We start from the raw sequence: 20,165 nt of genomic DNA on the forward strand, positions 1-20,165 counted from the left end.
CACCATGTTTGCAAACTGGTACACCAATGGAGGCACCCTGGCCTGATGAGGACAGAGACCTATACATTGCTTTGTTTACAAGCAAAAGAGGAGACGGAAGTATTTGAGGCCCAAGAGCCTGTGTGGACTTACAAAAATGTGAACCTATTTTCCTATGCTTCAGCCTTGCTATTCACAATTTCAGAAAGAACTTCAAGCAAGCACCACAACCAGCATTAGCATATTGTCTCCTATCAGATATGTTTTAAAATTCTTGAACTTCTCATGGCTGCTTTCATTCCCAAAGGTATTGCAGGGTTAGGATGCATGTCTATCCAGGGAGTCAAGATATATACAGTCTGTTAAAAAGTGATTCCACAATTTGGTGACAACTATTTCTAATGGAGTAAAGCACTAACCTGCCCAAGGACCCTGTGAGTAAGAAGTGGACATTCAAAAAGCACCCCTGAATTAAAGAGTCTTCCCTGGGAAAAGCTGTGTACCAGCTTAGAAACTGTCAGAAGCCATTTTGTAAGTTATAAGGTGCTTTTGTAGAAGTATTTGAATATACTCATTAAATATGAAGGCTGCTCTAGCTTTTCCAGCTTTATTTCTGTCCTCTGTAAATCTTTTCCTAATCAACACATAACTTTCTCTCTTTACTTTTCTCCTTGTTATTCCCTCAGTATTGAATACAGAAGAAAAGTATAACAAGGCATTAAGCTAGTTATTAAGTTAAATTAGGACTAATGAGCAGCCTGTCACACACATTAAAAGCCATGGTGGGGGAAGGGATGTAGGTGAGCTTTATCCTTCATGCAGCTCTGCCTTCAGCTTGGTGCCTGATCTCAGGGCATGGTGCCTGCAGTTACTAAATGCCCTCCCTGTCATAGGTACTGAGGCAGGCACGCAGGGCTGTGGTGTAACTTGGGAAATTAAAAAATTGAAACTGGGGTTTATGAGGCAGCAAGCAGGGAGCAAGCTCTCTTTTTGCCTTTTTTTTTTTTTTTTTCCCCTCAAGGAAAAGTAGGACATGAGTCAGTACTTTGCAGAAGACTGAATAAGCCTCACCCAAGAGCTGCAAGCCCAGCTGAGCTGTGCACAGGGCACTCTGCACTGCCTCTGCCCCTCTGTCCTGCTCCTGGCAGGGCCGGGGCATCATGGGCGGGGTGCAGCAGCACCCGCAGGATGCAGCAGCACCCCCATCTCGCTGCTGTGTGCGGATCTCCCTGCAAGGGCCCTGAGAGGAGGTGTTCAGGGCACACTTGAGCCAGCTTTTCAGGTTCACCCGGCCCCACAGCTCCTCACAAAACTTCTCTGAGTGAGGCACGGCAGCCCTGTGATTGGGAGCCATCCTGGCTTGGAAACACCCTGGGTTTGCAAATGAACGTGTTTTCCAGGTGATGGCTGTGCAGCTCTGCCCAAAGCCTGGGCTGGGGGCAGCTGCTGTGCTGGGAGCTGCTCCTGGTTGGGAGGAGGGAATGGGGGACGCCACACGCTCGCATGGTTCCTGCTGTGACCCCTCAGGCCGGTGCCGGCAGCTGCAGCATCGCTGGGGCACACAGCGGGGCCTGGCACTGCCTCGGAGCCTGCTCCCCTCAAGGACTTCGCGACCAGCTCGTAAACTCCTGCTGCTCCAGCCCCAGGGTTGGCTCTGGAAAGGTCCCCGCACACCCCTGGCAGCATCTCCATGGGATAATCTGGCTGTGGGCTCCCGAACAGCCACATCCATTCCCTATCTGGTTTTTCCAGCCTAGTAAGGCGGCGGCACCAAACTGTGTCAACAAAATTTGGCTTATAAAGAGGAGCCGTCTCCCTCTGCAGGTGAGTGTGAAATCGTTCCATCATAGCAGAAGAAAGCGTAGAGAGGACGATTTTTTTCTTACCCACCGTTCAATGACAGTAAACAAAGAGCACTTCTGTGACACGACCCCTTCCCTTTCCCATGGCTCAGCCCCAGCCTCTCATCTCTGCCTGTGGGTATGTCCCTCATGGCCCCCATGCACCTCTCTGATGCTCTTGGGAGTGTGGGCAATGCTATTCTCCGATGCTTCCAGGTTACAAATATTTTCCACAGACGAAGGCAACAAGCCAAGCTCTGCGAGTCCCCAGTCCCCAGCCGTGGCCATTTGCCATTGAGAGCACTGATGGAGCAAGCTAGTCCCTCAGTGCCCACCAGGGCCTTCTTACGGCTGTGCCGTGCCAAATGGAACTGCACAGCAAGCCCTGAAGGCAGCGCAGTGGAAAGAATCCTTCTCCCAGGTACTCAGACAAGGTATGATCTCAAAAACAAGAAATACCCATGGTACCACCCAAGCTGTGCTTTTGGAAGGGCTTCCCAAATCCTTGCAAAACCAAGCAGAGATTACACACCAGCCAGGAGCTGGACACTATGCCTTTCAGGACAGCTGAGGGCAGCCAATCACTCCAAATAACTGATGTCTCAGGATATGGAAAGCTCCTCCCATCTCTGTTAGCCTCATCCCTCTTTTTCAGGGACTGCTACTAAGATGCTTCTCCCTCTCCAGCTGAGCTCATTTACCCCCATCAGGACCGCTCTACCAGCTGCTGTAAAAGACTCTGAGTGAGATGCAGCTGGAACCAGTTATTTTTCAGGTTCTCTCTGTGGTGTCCATAGTAGGAATGGCTGTGTAGCAATGCTTTTAAGGAAAACTTTTGAATTATTATTTAGTAATATATCTGTGCTAGCACTATGGTAGTAGTGCTCCTGATTAACCTAATCCTGTCTCCTTTGAATTCAGTTATAAGAGATTCTATAAGGCAAGTTCTTCCAAAATCAAACCATGTGCTGATGTAAAACTCAGCTATTTTAGTAAAGAGCTTTGCAAAGTTGAGTTTTCTTCTGTTATTGGCAATCCTGGAAAACCAGAAGGATCTTGCTTTATTGTGAAGAGATAAGTGTGGTTATAGTCATATGCAGAACCATACATCTGTACTTCAAAGGAAGTAGGTTTTGAGAAATCCAAGATAACAAGGAAAGCTGCAGGAGTTATTGAAAACAGAATGGTATGGTTCACAAGGGCAATGGCAGCCCTGCATAGATAATGTTTGCTTTTAGAGAAGTACATTAATAAACAGAAAAATAATATCCAAAACATTATTGAAAACAACACAGATTAGCCTGTGTATCTTGCTGGGGAAAAAAGAAAAAGAAACAACATTACACATTCTGGAAATGGTAAACTCTGTGTTATAATGCCAACAAGGTTCAACAGATGCTTTGAATGGTGTTGAACCTCAGTGCCCTTCCTGCAAAGCTTTGGGTCATCTATCAGTTCAGGCAGTGGTAATGCTGGATTTTGGGCTCTAGGCAGGGAAATATTAAAGGCTGTGTCCCGAGTCCACCAAGGATCTACATGGACTGCTATTAAGAACAGCCTTTTTAAAAGCAAAACTAACTGAGAAGCAGAGCTGAATGGTTAATTTTCATTAAAACTAAAAAGGTAAGAAGCTGAGGGCCATGGCAAGAATAAAAGACAAAACTAGAAAAAGCTGATCTTAAAAACCCTGCCTGTTGTTTGGGTTACAAAGTGGGGAGGAGGTGAAGAAACAACTGCAGACCTTTTGGGCAGCACAGAGACATCTTTCAAAGTTCTGTGTTTGGATTACATCCCATCCACCTTTCTCAAGGACTGCCCAGTAGCAAAAGGAGTCAGCACCTACACTGTAAGAAGAGGTTGTGTCTGATCAGGGAAGCTGCATTACAGTAAGTTTTGTGACAAATCAATTGAAAAAAACCCCAAATGCTGAACAAAGGCTTGAGGACTCTTCTCCTTGCAGGTCATACCTTGCTAACCAAGGAGTCCTCTAGCTGTATCAGTTCAGAGCTGGGTAAAGGAGTGTGGGTCCTCATTATCAGGACTTTCCAAAGGTGTTTCAAAAGGGGCTCTGCAAAAAGAGTCAAGTAACGGGTGGTGGCAATCCAAGCTTTACTGGTGATCAAACTGATCTCAAGGCAGAAGCAAGTAGAATGAATGCTCACTAGTTGAGTTTTGTTAAAAGGGAGAAACAAGCACTTTCTTCTGGGGTTAGAGGAATAGCATTTTAGTCCCATTTCTGTAGCTAGGGGGTTCTACAAAGCCCAGTGCTGAGCTTTGGTTTTGTGCTCTCAGTGTCACCTGGGATTTGCAAATTTACCTGGACTCTGCAGTCTTGATAAACTTCAGCCAGAGGAAAAGAGGGGATGTTTTGTGCATGTCTGGTGTTGGTGTAACTTCTGCTAACTATGACAGCAGACGATTAAACTGGGGACTGGAGCACAAGAATGATTAAGTGGAGAGGGGTCAACATAAGGCTCTTGGCAAACTCTGGCTGTGAATGATCCTGGGGCAATTTTGCTTAGTTTAGCAAAGCAGAAGATGCTTTGTATTTCTGAGAATGCAGGGTGGAGAGCTCTTACACACCATGACCAGTGTAGGCAACAGCTCACACTGGAAATTTTGTCAATGCAATAATTGTTATTGTGCTGTGATTATCTTACTCTTATTTAAGGCACAGGACCAATTCTGGTTGAGAAATACTGAATGTTTGTACAAAGTCTCTCTCTAATAAACACTTCAGAGAGCACAAATAGGTATGTCCATGCATGCCTATAGGTGTTCTTAAACTCAGCCTGAGCTTTGAGACTTCTGTGATAAAGGCATAGCTGATTGGGTTGTTCAAAGGACACCTTTGATCTTAATCAGAAGTCCTTCAGTGAGACTTTTGTACATGCGTTAGTTCAAGAACTTGTTAGTTAAGATAGTCTCCACCTCCAAATTTTCAGCTGTGAAAACAGACACCAAATTAAATGAGAAGATTCTCTGCTAATCTCAGGTTTTCTGGAGTCTTTATGTGTATCCAACTATTGTTTTCCAAACAAAGCTTGAAGACATAGCAACTCCAGGCAAAAGCCCAGATGCCCACTCAACGTACTTGTTTTAATCAATGTTTCCAAACACCAGTGGGCCTACTTACAGGCTTTAGAGAACAAAAGGTTTTGTAAATGATAGGGTATCAACAAAAGAGCTCCTTAGAGGTGATTTGCATAATGGATGTTTTACATGGGATTTGTAATCCTGAGTTTAGAGTTGATAGCATTATCGTGAAGGGTCATTGCAGATTATGACATCTTTGGGTTAATAGCTCCTGATGTCAACACCATTTCATTTAACCCTTAGGATGTTTAACTCTTAGTCCCTTTGATATTTTTTATTCAAAGATCTTTCAAAGTGGTAACAACTAGGTCAGAGATCAAGAAATAACTTGGCCACTAGTAAGGACTCCAAGTGGTCGCTTCTGAGAGGTTTCCTATTCCCATCCAGGACACCTGCTTTGGGTTTTTTTCATGCTTGGAAAACACTGTCTTGCATGGCAGAGGCAAGGCAAACATATCCAGAACACATCTGTGTTTCCCAGAAGGCATCTTTAAAAGTATGTATGTATCCATGAAAGGATAATACTTTGTCTTCCTCTATACAAAATTGTTCTTAAATGCCCAAATTTCATGATCATCATACACATCCTTGAAAAGGACCATGCCCAAACACTGTACAGTGAAGGTCTGATACAGATACAAGGGCTGCTGATTATGGCTGTATCCTGCCAAGCTACAAAGAAGAGATGCTGTTGCTGAGCTGTGTCTCTTAATGGCCTCTAGTCAAACATCATGCAGGGAGCTGCAAGGAAGGATTGTTTCCTCTGATACTGTGTTGTTGTTAAACCCCAAACTATTTGTACCAGCCTGCTTGGGTGACTCCTGCAAGGCAGTGAAGTTCATCTGAGGCTGGGGAAGCAGAAGGAAGACCGATGGACTGCTTGCAAACAGCAGGGCATCCTCTCTTCCTCCTGGGCCTGAGGACATGTTTCACCAGGGCAGGATAGCTAACACCTCCAGAGAGTCAGGAAGAAGCACAGCAAACCTCCTCCCTGCTCTTGTTTTTGGGTCTTTGTTCAGGAGGTGATGTCTCCCTGCACTTTTGCAGTGTTTTCTCCTCTCTAATGGCCAAAGATCTGAGAGCCCCTTGGTGGAGACCTTGGTGTCACGGTCTGTGGTGGCTAGGGCCAGAGGGTGCCCTGTGCTAGCAGACCTGTGAGGCATTGAGCCTCAGGTCCAGGCATGCTCACAATTACCCAGCACTGGGGTGGGGTCTCCCACAGCTTTTCCTGCAGCTCTGGTTGCTGGTTTTTTCCTGTATTCTCTTATATCTCCAAAGGAATGCACCTCTGCCATGGTTGCTGGGAGAAAGGGTTATAGCTAAACTTGACAAAGCAAGGCAGTGAAGGCAAATTGCTAAATCTGAACAGGTCTTAGTCCTCCCTGAGTCAGTGTCTCCTGCCTACCTCCTGACTGAAGCTCTTTGCCTCTGACACTTGCACTGCAACTCTTCCCTCTCCTTGAAACAAGTGATGCCCACTGCCTGGGTTTTACCCAAGCCAGCTCTTAATAATTTTCTGCAGACTGGTTTTTATGAAGCTTCAACCTATGCAAAATTGTGTGTGCTTGTGTGCTTGAGGCTTTGGTTTTCAAATAGCTGTGTTATTTTTTGTGTTGCGTTACTTGCTGTTGCCCTTTCTAAACAAAAGCTCATCAGAGCTGCCCACATATGAAGTGCCAAAAAATGTAAATAATATAATGTAATAAAAATGTAAATAATATCTCATTTTGTATCAGCAAACCCCTATCTTTTGTATTTAGAGGTTGTCATAGAATGTTTTGGTTTGGAAGGGACCCAAACATCACCCAGTCTCAACACCCCTGAAATGAGTTGGTACATATTTAACTAAGTCAGCTTGATGAGGGCCCCATTCAGCCTTTAATGTTTTGAGACACAGGACATCTACCATCTCTCTGGGCAATTTGTTCCACTGTTTCACCACTTGTGTGGGCATAAGTTTTGTGTTAGCTGAGTGTAAGCCTAATAGCTCAGGGTAACTCCTCCAGCAGTTTCTGTCAAGCTCTTTGCTGTAATATGTATTAAAACCAGGCTGCTTCCCAAAGTCAGGGAATCAATCAAGGGAGAAGGTTTGTTTCCTTATCCTTACCATTTCTTCTTACCTATTAAACCTAATTAAAACAAATGGAGATACGTGTAAAATCATGCCTTACCTGCCTTTCCACTTCTGTTGGTGTCAAAGGAGTTAAAAGATAATTTGATCAAGATGGCCCCTGGGAGGGCCCATATATGAAGGCATATTCTCTGCAGTCAAGTGTCATACAGAATCAGGTCATTGTCCTAAGCTTTGATGAAAGCTTGTGGTGCTTGTGCAAGGAGATCCCTCCATGGCTTTCACTGCTCTAAATCACAAGTAACAATCACAGGCAGTACAACAAGCTGATTTGGAGGTGGTTATGTGCAATAGCCTTGTCTCGTGGCCAAAAAAACTCTCTGTCCTCTGCAATGGGGGGGATGGCAGTGTAACTCAGACCAGCAAGGTGCAGCTTGGGTGAGGCTGACTCTGTATGTACCCTTGTCCTGCAGGAGTCTCATATTTAAGGCAAATCTGAACTGGCATATCGTACCTATAACTAATTTTTTTTTTTTTTTTTTTTTTTTTTTTTTTAAATCAGCAGCTCTGCCTCCTTGTTTCCCTGTCCCCACCTGTGTGGATCAGGCAGGTAGTTGCTGGCAGTACAGTGACAGTCAGCTAGCCAACAGGCAATTGAAGATTTTAGTGGCCACATTACCTCTGATCCACATGGTTATAATATTTTGCCCTGTTGTAGTTATTGAAGCTGCTGTCTTGACTCCTGCTGTGTACCCACTATGTTTAAGTCCTACAGACTTCTCTGTGTCATCTTTTTTGTGTCAATTGCTATGGAAGTGGTTGATCTGTGAGGCTAGGAAGCTGTAAATGCTTGTTGTCCTTTATCTTTCCTAAAGTTTTGGTTTTGTTAATTTGCAGTATTCTTAGAAAAGAGGTTATGCATTCTGTCTTTCTAGAAATCACTTCCTGGACTATGGATTGTACCAGCATTTGTTGTTACTTATTCTGAATGGTACCTGGAGTCTTTCACAAATATCTTTGTGCTCTCAAGTCTTGACAGAAGGCAAATCTACCACAAAAGTAGTCTATTTGTTGTTTACTGTCCTGTTACAGGAAACTTTTTTCAAGACTTGAGATACAAAATGTGATTTTGTGCAAAAATCAATTCTCTTGTACTCTTGACCACAGGGCAAATAAGAGTGAAGGTGATGCTCAGTCACCATATCAGAAACTAGTTCTCTCTCCATGTATCGGTGAAAAAGGGAATCTTTACCAGAAAACTGAAGCTCTTGTTGAAAATGGCAATTTAAGATTTTAGCGAGAATTTCATCTATTTAGGGCTATCTCAGAGAATAATTATTTCTGGAATTCTGTAGAAGCAGTCTAATGGGACCCAGCTCTCCATAAGGATCCACAATGTTATTTTGTGGTCCTCACAAAATTTTCCTTTCCTTTGAGGACCTACCTAGCAATTTTGGGCTCAAAATAAAGGCATGGAGGCTTCTGTTCCATAGGGTCTCTGTCTCCTTCCCAGTCAGTTGGAAGACAGAAGAATGAAGTTCTCCCCTCCCATTGATTCAGGACTGCAGCCCTGGTGTTCTTGCTCTGTGTGAAGTGTTGCTGGGCCTCCACTTCCTCACCTGCAGTGGCTGAGCTCTGTGCAATTCACTGTGATGTGTGAAAATAAGATCATCTCTTTATTTACAAGTCACTCTGAAGTCTACATTGCACGTCAGCTTCTAAAGTGTTCTGAGTCCAACAGTGCTTCTGACCAGGCACTGGACATGGCAGCTCTCTGTGTGCTAATCCACCCAGATCTAGGAGTGCAGACAGATATATTTGACAGTGGGGAGAAAAGAGGATAACAAGAATGTCACAACTGCATCTGGATTGTGCAGGTGAGGTTTCACTCTGTGACAAAGCCTGCCTTATTAAGCAAGAAAAGTGTCTCAGCAGGGATGAGGCTCTTGGCATCCTCTATCTGCTTCTGTTCTTTACATGTGTTGTTCTTGTTCCCATCTGCCAAAGAGACAGCCGGAGAGGGCTGCCAGCTGCCTGCTCAGGTGGTACCAAAGAGCTGCAGTCCTGAGCTCCTTCTGTAACTGTACATGCCATCACCTAAGAGATGGATGGACACACCTGCCCTAGGAGAGACATTGTTCTTGTTCGTGTGGCATGAAACAGTTTCAAAAAAAAAACTTTGCTGAACCTTACATTACACTATACATTATATACATTAGGAATAAGAAATTATGTCAATATCAGGATGTTTTCTACTCAGCTAATCCAACTCATCCTTGCATCTCTCAACAAGTATTTAAAGGTTTTTTCTCTTCTTGTATGGCATCTTACATAAAGGAGGCCTTGCTCAACAGTTGCTAAAACATAGGTGAAACAAGCAGATATTTTGTACTTGTAGTGCCTCAAACAGCTAACAACTGCACTCTGTCTAAGAACAGTGAATCTACAGACAATATACAGGCAAAGAAGTCAGCAACAGTGAGACCATTGTCAAGAGCATGGAGAGGGATAAATTTATAAGGTTCCCAATATGGCTTCGCTGCTAAATAGTGAGACTGAACATCAACTTGTATGCATTAGAGGTGCAAAAGGTTTGTGTTACTGTGCTGCCTCTTCTCTGCTCTTACCATTTGCTTTATTGGTGGTTGCACCTGTTATTGTGGCATGCAGAAGCCCTTGCAACAGATGAAAGTTTTCTTCAGCATGTACCTGAATATTCTGACAGGTTATGCTACTGCCCAAAGTAGGCAATGAAAGATGAAAGACAAGTGACCTAGGAATGGAGACTGCACAATCCCTGGCCTGCGGGCCTCTGGAAGGGGAAGGGCCTCCTTGGAGCTGGAAATACATAAGTGAGAGCTGTGCAAGGTACAGTGGGAGCTCATGCTATGCAGAGGGCATTTTCCCTGTGTGGGGTATGGTAAAACTACTGCTGCTGACATGTGTAAGCTGAACTTTCCACAGATACATACAAGTGTTCTGCAAAATGGGAAGTCCAAGTCAGGGGTGGTACAAAAATCACCAAGGGATTTTAATTCCTACATGTCAAATTCGTTCCTGATTTTCTCATACTACTGCATTACCAAAAGCAGAGACAATTGTGGATGCCCAAACCCTAGAAGAGTTCAAGGCCTGGCTGGATAAGGCTTTGTGTAGGTTGGTGTGGTACAAGATATCCCTCCCCATCACAGAGGGGTTGAAACCAGATGATATTTAAGGTCAGTTTCAACCCAAAGCATTCTACAGTCCTATGAAATGTCTCACCCAGGCAAATGTTCACCTGTTCGAAGAGGCAGCAGTTAAGCAGATGACTTGTGTGCAGGTGCAGTGATGCCTGCATGAGGCAAACCCCTCTCAAGTCTGTGAGCTTTGTAGGGTTTAGCTGTTGCACGTGTGTAAAGACATGACACCTGGGAGAGACACCACCATGAGTGAAGTGACCAGAGGGTGCAATGTGATATGCTGCATTCAGGGGACTTTGTGCTGGAGCCATTTTCAGCTACAGGAACTTAAGTGGGAGATTACCTAGAACCCATCTAGTCTCCAGCAGCGTCCAGATGCTTCAGTCCATGGTGAAGAAGGCACAACAGCTAACCACAGTCAGGGTAAGGGAATTTCTGCCTGCTGCTGGTCACAGTGTTGGAATCACCTTGCTCATCTGCTGAGGGGCGAGCTGGGCTGGATGGGGAACGGGAGGACCTCCTGCTCAGCCTGACTGGGTGACCGGAGCCTCCCCCTCCTTACCCAGCTCAAGGAGCGGGAGGCTCCGCTCTCCCCGTCGGACCGGGCGGCTCCCAGTCCCGCCCCCGCCGCGGTGCAATGCTGGGGCGGAGCGCATTCCCGGGGCTATATCCACCGGCGAGGCGTGCGGGAGTGCCTCGTTTCGGGTCGCTCCCGGGGATGCTGAATATGGAAGCAAACGTTGACCCGTCGGAGCTGCAGCCGCTGGGGGAGTATGACTTCGAGAAGAACTTCAATCACCTGGCAGCCAGGAAATGGATGGAGGAGAATTGGTGAGAGGAGAGGAGAGGAGGTTGCTGACCTGGTGCATTCCGGACCCTGGGTAGCCCTATCGGGTTCAGCTGCTTTTAGCAGATCAGGCGTGAGGATCTTCAGTTCCGAGAAACAGGAGGTTGGGGGTCGCTGGCTGCATGCCTGAGGCTGTGGAGGATGGGATGCCGCAGTACATGTGGCAGAGCAAACAGTGGTCCAGGTGGTGCTGCAGCCTGTAGGGAGATGGTGATGTGGTAAGAGGACCAAAAGTACCCATGGATGGCCACTGCAGCCCTGGCACTGGCAAATAGGGCACTCAGCCCTGCCGTGCTGCACGAAAGCCTTGGAAGGAGTGGGATGTAACACAAGGCACTTGAGTCTCTAGCTTACATGAAACTGGCCTTTTTAGACATCCTGTAAAGACCTCCTCTACCTGTAGAGTCTCATGTGTTAAAGGATAAGGTGCATTGATGTGTTTGCTTTGGATCCTGCTCACAGGCTACCAGAACCTGCCTCATCCCATCAAGGTCTTGTAGAAATCTCCATGATGTAGCAGTTTGCTTTCTTTTGTACAGTCCCCAGGGTTCTTGCTTGCTCACTGTCAGGGCAGGCTTCTTGTGACCAAACCCAACTTAACACAAGAATAGGAGACCTTTTGTTGCTTGGTGAGAATACTTTCTGGGGCTACAGAAGTCTGGCTAAAAGTAGGTCAGTTTGGGCCTTTTCCTGACTGTTCCCTCTTCTTTACTTGCAGGCAAAAGTCTTTTATTTTTGCTGTTATTTATTTCATCCTGATCTTTGGTATCCAGCATTTCATGAAGGAACGGAGGCCCTTCAATCTGCGTGCACCACTGATCCTGTGGTCCTTCAGCCTGACTTTGTTCAGGTAAGAGCCTTTGCTAAATCTGGAGACAGCTGTAGACCTTCCCTCAGAACTAGATTGATGGAAAGTTCTGGTTATCCACTATGTCACTAGGGAAATAAATTTTTCCTCTTGAAGAACCTTTCCACCTAGGGGGGTGACCTTCTTTATACAAGTCATTTATTTCTCACCAGAAATACTCCAGCAAGTCGAATGAGTTTCAAAAGGATCACAGGTGAGAGTGCTTGAAAATCATTAGTGGGTAGATTTGAAAGTGAAGCCTGCAAGAGCAGACATTTTCCCTCACTCAAAGGGTGCCTGCCAATTACAAGTTTGAGGTCTATTTCTCTTTAAAATTTAGATTTCTTTCTCTTCCCCTGCACCCCCCTCCCCCCATTTCTCTAATCCCATTGTATAGGAGGTGGGGAAAATTCTGCCACACTCACAGAAGCACAAAAGATTAATCTAAAATGTGTTTTCAAACTGTCCAGTCTTATGGTAAAGGTTTCCTGCAGTGGCCATGAAAATGTTTCAGCCCATGCGCTGTATTTAAACAAGCAGACGTCAATTTTAGAAAATTCCCCTCATCTCCACAACTGTTGCTGTATATTTGGTGGGAAAAACTAGACTACTGCCTTTGTAACTCCAATTGGCTTTGACAAGGTCAAAGGGATACTGGTTGTCCTATGTCAGGGTAGGGTATGGCAGTGGTCTGAAAAATCACATGCTGTGGGAGAGGGGAGGTCAGGGGATAGCTGTTCATGGTCTGTTCAGAGACAAGCTTGTGTGAATGAAACATACAGGTTGATAACAAAGAAAAATGGTATTTCTTCTCATAAGCTGTAGGAGTTACCTGCCACAGGAGGTTATAAGTGCTCCCTGGGCCTGTCCTGTGGGCCCATGTCAAAAGGTGAACATCAGCAAAATTGTCCTCCATTTCTCATCAGGGAGGGCAGCTTCTGCTCTTGTGCTTCTTCGAGCAGGGGGAGTAATGAGGAAGCACTCTTTGATGCTGCTTTGTCTTGCAGGAATAGGCTTTAAATCCTGGACAAAACTTGTTAGAAAGTCTAAGAAGGCAAAAGTTTGTTTAAATGTCTCTGAGATTGCCCTGAGCATCAAGATGGAGTCAACTGAATATCCATGGATGCAGAGCTGTCAGAGGCTATGTTGAGGCCCTGGGCACAGTGTTCAGTTCTCTTCTGGTTTTCTTGCAGTTTGATTGCAGCCTGGCGGGTCTGGAAGCAGATGGCCTTCCTCCTTCTTACCAAGGGATTTAAGCAATCAGTGTGTAGTCAATCTTTCTACATCCACCCCGTTTCCAAGCTTTGGATGTATCTATTTGCACTGAGCAAACTTGTCGAAATGGGTGAGTCTGAAACTTCTCCTTATCCCATGTGTTTATAACCACTGCTTTTACAAGCAGATTTTCTTTTACAGAAACATCTGTCCAAATGTTACTTGGAGAAAAGAGCTGCTTAGCCTTGCATATGTCACTCATTTTGTTGCTCCCTATTGCTCAACTCAGATGATATGCTTGCTCCCCATGGGGTTGCAGCCTGATGTTACTGTTGTAATTTGATCCCCAGGCCAGTGCCTGGACTAGGCAATTCTCTACTGGAATGAGCGTGGTGAGGGGACAGCAGACAGGCAGGGAATTGTGCTTTATGCACAGTTTTCATAAAAAGAAGTAAAGAGCCAGTTGGAAATGCAGCGCAGGTAGATCTGGGAAAGCAAGCCTGGGGCTAGGGGCTCTTATACTACAAACATACCAGAAGGTAGAGTGTCTTTTTCAATACAGATTATTTCAATGGGAACCTAAGTTTTGGTGGCATCAAACCACATAATGGCTTCAGCATTGAAGCTTGCTTGGTCTGTTTCATGTGAAAACTCGTGCAACTGCTGTGCTTTCACTTGATTAATGATACACCTCTCCCCCAACCCCAGGTGACACTCTGTTCATTGTTCTCCGGAAAAAGAAGCTCATGTTTGTCCACTGGTACCACCACCTTTTAACACTGATTATGAGCTGGTATGGCTATAAGATTATGGCCATTGGTATGGGATGGAACGCAGCCTTGAACCTCAGTATCCATTCTGTGATGTACTTGTACTACACTGTAACAGCCATGGGCTACCGGGTACCACGCTCCATCACCATGCTTATCACCACTTCACAGATGGTGCAGATGACAGGATTTGTAATAATGAACATCTTTATCGTCTTCTGGATGGATGATAAGCTCTGCCAAGGTACCTGGACAATGCTTTTCCTTTCATCGGGCTTGTATACCACTTTATTGGCCCTCTTCTCCAACTTCTTCATGAAAGCTTACCTGAGTAGCAACAAGAAATCAAAGTTAAATTAAATTAAATTAATGCTTAATTTAAGCTGCTCTGTCCTGCAGAGTATGTCAGGCATTGCCAAATGTCCCAGCCCATGCCCAGTCTCATGGGCTGGGAGTCCCAGAGTCAACTTGTCTCTGGGTGCATCTTCCACTGGGTGATGTGTTAAGACAACTAATAAATACTGTCATGTATTGATTGATTTGATGCCTTTTTCATACTTGATCTTTGTACAGAATTGTGAGAGGAGTGCTGCCTTCTCTATCTTGACACTGTGTCTTCCTGAGGGTTAGCAACATGCCCAGCAGGCTGCCCCTTTGTGCTTACCCCTTCTGCAGGCATCAATCAGCCTGTTGTGTTGCCTGAGTGCCTTTGCTCACCACTAGGGAGCCAGAAGTGAGAGAGATGATAAAAAATTCAGGCTTTTGTTTTACCATCTGAAATGAGCACACGAGTGTGCTTCATAAAACCAAGATGTGCCTCAGAGCCTCAGTCTTAGGGTCCAAGCCTTTAGGTGGGTGTTGGCTCCTACCTGGTGAATGAGATTTGGCCTTTTAAGGCAAGGGACTGGAAAGTTACCTCACCGATCTGTGCTGTACTTCCAATGCTGGGAGATGGCAGCAGCCTTTGCCCTGTCCAGCCTTCCCTGACAAGGGCTCCTGCTCTGGACTTGGCAGCATGTTGGGTAGTGGTGTAATAGCACCTTCCTCAGCTGTGGGAAAGGCAGGAGCAGTCAGCTGAAGTATTGGGGAATAAACTGGCTTCTACATTTAGGTCTCTTCAGAGAGGGGATGGAGAACATATGGGAGTAATGGGGTAGTCTCTCTCCTGCATGGTGCTATTTGGGGCACTTTCTGTAACAGCTGTGGTTCTGGTAAAGCAACTGCCAGCTCTCCAATCTGTCTACAGCTGCCCCAGGCATGCTCCCTCAGCTGTGTTGGGCATCTGTGCTGATACACAGAATCACAGAATCATCAAGGTTGGAAGAGACCTTTAAGCACATCAAGTCCAACCATCCATCCAGCGCTACCACTGTAACCCCTAGACCCCTAAACCACATCACTCAGCACCAGGTCCTCTTAAACACCTCCAGGGTAGTGACTCCACCATGTTCCTGGTCAATCTATTCCAATGCTTGACCACCTTGACAGTGAAAAATTTTTGTAATATCTAATCTGAGTCTCCCTTGTCTCAGCTCTAGGCCATTTCCTCTTGTCCTCTCTGTAGGCAGAGTAGAAGAGACCAGTCCTCACTTCACTGCAACCTCCTTTCAGGCAGTTGTAGAGAGTGATGAGGTCCCCCTGGAGCTTCCTGTTCTTGAGACAAAGCAAACACAGCTGCCTCAGCCATGCCTCATATGACAAGTTTTCTAGATCTTTCACGGGTATTTCTGGACATGCTCCAGCACCTCAATGCCCTTTCTGAAGTGAGGGGGCCAGAACTGAAAGCAGTACTTGAGTTGTGGCCTCACCAGTGCCAAGTGCAGGGACATAATCCCTTCCCCGGTCCTGTTGGCCACACTCTTCTTGCTATAGGCCAAGGTGCCACTGGCCTTCTTGGCCACCTGGGCACATTGCTGGTTCATATTGAGCCTAAGTCCTTTTCTTCTGAACAGCTTTCATGCCACTCCTTCAGGAGCCTGTAACTGCACCTGGAGTTGCTGCAACACAAGTGCAGGAACCAGCGCTTCATCTTATTCAACCTTCTGCAGTTGTCCTTAGCCAACTGATTGAATTTGTCCAGGTGTCTCTGCAGAGCCTTCCTACCCTAGAGGAGATCAACACTCCCACCCAACTTAGTGTCATCTACAAATTTTCTGAGGGGGTACTTGATCCCCATGTCCAGATCATCAATAAAGCTGTTAGGACTGGCCCCAAAACAGACCCTCAGGGAACACTGCTAGCAATTGTCTACCAGCTGGATTTATCTCCATTCACCATAACGCTCTGGGCCTGGCCAGACACAAAACATTGAAGAAATGGTGAGTTCACAGTTGCACTTTTTCTACCTAACAGACATGGTCTACCATGCCTGACATGGTCTTGGTGCTTCAGAGGTGATGCTCTATGGCATGAGGTGAGCTGCCTAATCCACCTTGCTCTGCAGGCACTGCCCCCCACTCAGCAGTGCAGAGCAGGGCTCTGGAGGCAGGGCTCTGCATCTCCAGAAGGCTTCAGCTAAGACCTCTTTGTAGATCCTTCCATGCAGGCTGCTGGAGTGGAAAGTATCTTTCAAGGGGCAAGAATCATCCCAGTAGAAGGAGTGTTTGCAGAGAGTGTCTTGCAGGAACCTTCTCTTCCCCTCCAAAAGGCATTGCAGCTTTTCAAATAGCCTCATCCCTCCACACAAGATGAGGATACTGCCTTTCCAAATGCTGTCAGGAGGCCTTGCCTTATCCCCCCTGTGCCCTGTGCCTTCTCCAGGGAATGCTCACCATCAGCCAGCCCAGCATCGACCTCTTTGGTCTGCTGTTCTCTCTGGCAAAAGAAGAGAGAAATAAACTTCACAGACCTAGCTAGGCAAATCTTTCACATTGTTGTTATTTGGTAAGTTGTCTGGAGTGCCTACCTGTGGGTGTGAGGAAGTTGGTGGTGCATTCTGGGGCTTGGGGGCTAATAATAGCACCCTCCTTTCCCAGGTTGGTGCTATTTCCCTGAAGCTTCCTAGAAATGTCTTTTCCTGATACTCTGTGAAGGAAAATCCTTCTTATGTGTGCCGGTGAGCTGAAACAGACAGCAGGCCTACTTTGGAGGGGATATATCTTGAGATTTTGTCTGTTTTTGTTACGTTGGGTTTTTTTTTACTTCGAGGGCACAGAGAGCAATCGGTTGCCTCCTGTGGAGGAATCATGGCTCCCGTGGCTCAGGGGGAAGCCTTGGTCCCCGCTGAAGGTGTCTTTGAGGACCCTTGCACAGCTGGAGCAACTTGTTTTAGGGGCGGATGAAGGGATGCGCACAGAGTGCGGGATGCAGGGGAGCAGCCCTGCAGCTCTGGCACGGGCCGGGCAGAGGACGTGCTGCAGGCACGGAGATGTGGCGGGGGCGGGAGCAGATGGAGCTCCAGGCTGCGAGAGCCGGTGAAGCTGGGCTGGGGAGTGGGTGGGAGCGAGTGGGCCGGGTTTTCCCGGAGGCCGTGTGGGTGTCCCGCTAGTGGGAATTTTTTCCCGGAGGCCGTGTGGGTGTCCCGCTAGTGGGAATTTTTTCCCGGAGGCCGTGTGGGTGTCCCGCTAGTGGGAATTTTTTCCCGGAGGCTGTGTCAGTCCCGCGGGCGGGAGCGCGGCGCCCCGCAGCCCGCCGCTAGGTGGCGCCGCCGCCCGCGCTGAGGGCGCTGCAGGCCGGGACGGGCTGGACCCACAGTGCCGGCGGCACCCGGCCCTGAACGGCGCCTGGGGCCGAAATTAGAGCCACTTCTCACGGCTGCGGACCTATCTGAGCCCAGCCTTAACGTGTACAGCAGCGGCTCGGAGGTGCGCACCCACTCCGCGCTTCGGGGCTCTACTGGCAGGCAGCAAGCACCGAGCACGAGGAGTCGGAACACCCCCCGCCGTGTGAGCAGGACGCGAGCCAGGGACGGTGCCTGCTGCTTCTCGGCTGAGGGGAAGAAGCGCGGCAGCTGCTGAGGACACCCAGCGTCGGTGCGCTCCGTGTTAGCCTTCAGACACAGCTGCGGGGGAGTGGAGAGCACAAGCCGTGCTGGTGATGGGGGCTAAAGCCTGGCCTTGAATAAAAAAGTGCAAGGAAAAGAGGATTCAGATAAACGCGATTTTTTCAGACCCTCTCTGTGTGGTGAACCTCACACAAAGCAATCCCAGAATTAGTCATTGTTATTGATGAGAATTCCCGAACAAGTTTCCCCTCTTCAAAATGGGGACTGAGGCCAAAATCCAGGAACTGCTCACAGTTAAATCCCCCCCACAAAAAAAAACATAAGAAAAACCCCACTCCTCCCAAGCAAACAGAAAACCCCACCAAAAAAAACAAAAACCCAAACCAAAACAAAAACCCACCAAACCCACAACAACAATAAAAAACCCACAAAAACAAAACAAACAAAAAACCCCCAAACAAATAAACATAAATAAAAAAAACAAAAAACCACCAACCAACAAAACTGGATCAAATAATCTCACTGTGTAAGCAATGGAGAGGAGCAGGAGCTATGTGGACATATTAAGAACAGAATCTGGTCAAAATAATCCAATTTTCCTCTCTGCCAGAGAAAGGCATGGTGACGGAGAGCTTTGGCTGCCAGTCAAGTGTCTTTTAAGAATGATCAAGATGAGATTTGGGTAGGTACAAAACTCACTGGATAATTATACCCAGAAAGTTATCCACAGTTCACTGTTGAAAAGGAAGGGGTATGTTGAGTGAAATTCAGGGACATCTGTTGTAGGTCTGTTTTTGCTCAGCACTTCCATTAATGATCTGGATGATGGAGGAGAATGTGCGCTTGCTAAATCTGCAGATTGGGAAGTAGCCAGTGACAAAGTTATTTGCCTAAAAGGTCTCGAGAATAAGTGGGATCCTGCTAAAATCACATGCTTGGGGTTTCAATATCAACATCTGGGGAGCTACTGGGGGCTTGTGAGAGAGAAGTCCTGGATCAGGTCTGTAGAACACCTGTCGTGTTTGTACTGGACCAGAGAGTATGATGTCCAAGTCCTGGCCCCATGGGGAAGAAGCTGAACTGAGAGACTGAACTGGTTTAGCTGCACCAGGCAGGCAGGTGGCATTTGTCAGACAGGAGACATCTCCCAGAGCACTCTGCTGCCAACTTGCTCAATTAGTTATTTGCTGTTGCTCATCTCCATTTTCTGTAGATATTAAGGTTTTTCCCATGGTTGTGTCTGTTGTTAGGTACCATTGTACAAAGTGGTCTCAGCCAAGAGCTGGTGTGTGGTTTGCCATCTGGTCTGGATCCTACATGGTGCAATACCTCTGACTGCAGAAACAGACCCCAACATCTTCTCCATGCAGCATGGGAAGGAAAAACTTGAGCCAACTAGTCAGACTGCAGAGCCACTGGCCACATGTACCTGTTACCTTGTGTGGGTACTGAATCTGTCCTGCTCAGGAATGAGAGGTATGGAGTAATGTTAATTTAAATGACTGCATGAAAAACCTCAGGAAAAATCAGGACCTAAACTAGGTCTTGACTTTTCCCCACTGGCTCCCAGAGGAGAAAATGAGAACCATGTGCTGGAGTTGGCCTTCTGCTTGGCATAGTTGGACATATCTTTCATTCACTGAATCCTGCAATAGTCAGCAGCCAAGTCTTGTACTGCTTCCCCCAGCCAAACTTCATCTTCTCTGTGCAACAAGTAGAGTACCTTCACAAGCATCCGAGCAGCACAGAGAACCACCAAGCACAGGGTGGAGAGGCAGTGTGTGTGGAAAAGGAGGAGGGGAAAGACCAAGTGTGCAAAGAGATCAAAGAGATCAGCTCTTCATCAATGAAGTAGGAAAGGATTGTGGCACCACCTGTCTTGGGTTACCAGGGAGAAAAGGTGGACTCTGCTATGAGTTGGGTATTAGAAGCCCAGGCCCTTCTTTCTTCCCATAGATGGAAGGGTCATGTCAGAGAAAGGAGCTAAGCACAGTAGCACCAAGATGAGGTGTGTATTTGGTGGAAAGGTGGCTGGATGGCAGCTCCAGCACAGAATGGAGATTAACCACTGAATCTACTTCAACAGCACTGGTGTCCAGCAGCAAGGTAGGTTCTGGGTTACAATGAAACATATGGTCTGGGATGCACTGTGTTTATGTTTTATATGTTTACATTTGGTCTTTGAACCCTTCCACAGGTAGCTGTTTCAGTGCAGGATATCTTGGCTCCCAGGTTTTGGATTAGCTCAGAGCAAAGAATAATTTGTTACAGTGAGGGTGGGCTGACACCTGGGACTGCTTTCAGCATCTGCTCACAAATACCTTCAGAAACAACTGCTTCCTGTGGAAGAGACTAGCAAAAACTGAGCAGTTAT

At 46.7% G+C, this 20,165-nt stretch overlaps 1 protein-coding gene across 1 annotated transcript; it reads left to right on the forward strand.

Moving 5' to 3' along the window:
• The first annotated feature begins 1,979 nt into the window (after window positions 1-1,979).
• LOC131580323 (elongation of very long chain fatty acids protein 6-like) lies at window positions 1,980-14,208 on the forward strand. Its single transcript, XM_058841383.1, has 5 exons — window positions 1,980-2,241; window positions 10,736-11,000; window positions 11,735-11,866; window positions 13,057-13,208; window positions 13,787-14,208. Exons 1-5 carry the CDS (start codon window positions 1,980-1,982, stop codon window positions 14,206-14,208), a joined length of 1,233 nt encoding a protein of 410 aa, XP_058697366.1.
• Window positions 14,209-20,165: the final 5,957 nt, after the last annotated feature.

The sequence above is a fragment of the Poecile atricapillus genome, chromosome 6, assembly GCF_030490865.1.
Source record: "Poecile atricapillus isolate bPoeAtr1 chromosome 6, bPoeAtr1.hap1, whole genome shotgun sequence".
NCBI classification, from domain to species: domain Eukaryota; kingdom Metazoa; phylum Chordata; class Aves; order Passeriformes; family Paridae; genus Poecile; species Poecile atricapillus.

Coding starts and splice junctions, on each gene's coding strand:
- LOC131580323 (XM_058841383.1), top strand. CDS start 1,980: ATGCACCTCTCTGATGCTCTTGGGAGTGTGGGCAATGCTATTCTCCGA. Junction 2,242..10,735: donor GGAAAGAATCCTTCTCCCAG/GTACTCAGACAA, acceptor CTCCTTACCCAG/CTCAAGGAGCGGGAGGCTCC. Junction 11,001..11,734: donor AAATGGATGGAGGAGAATTG/GTGAGAGGAGAG, acceptor CTTTACTTGCAG/GCAAAAGTCTTTTATTTTTG.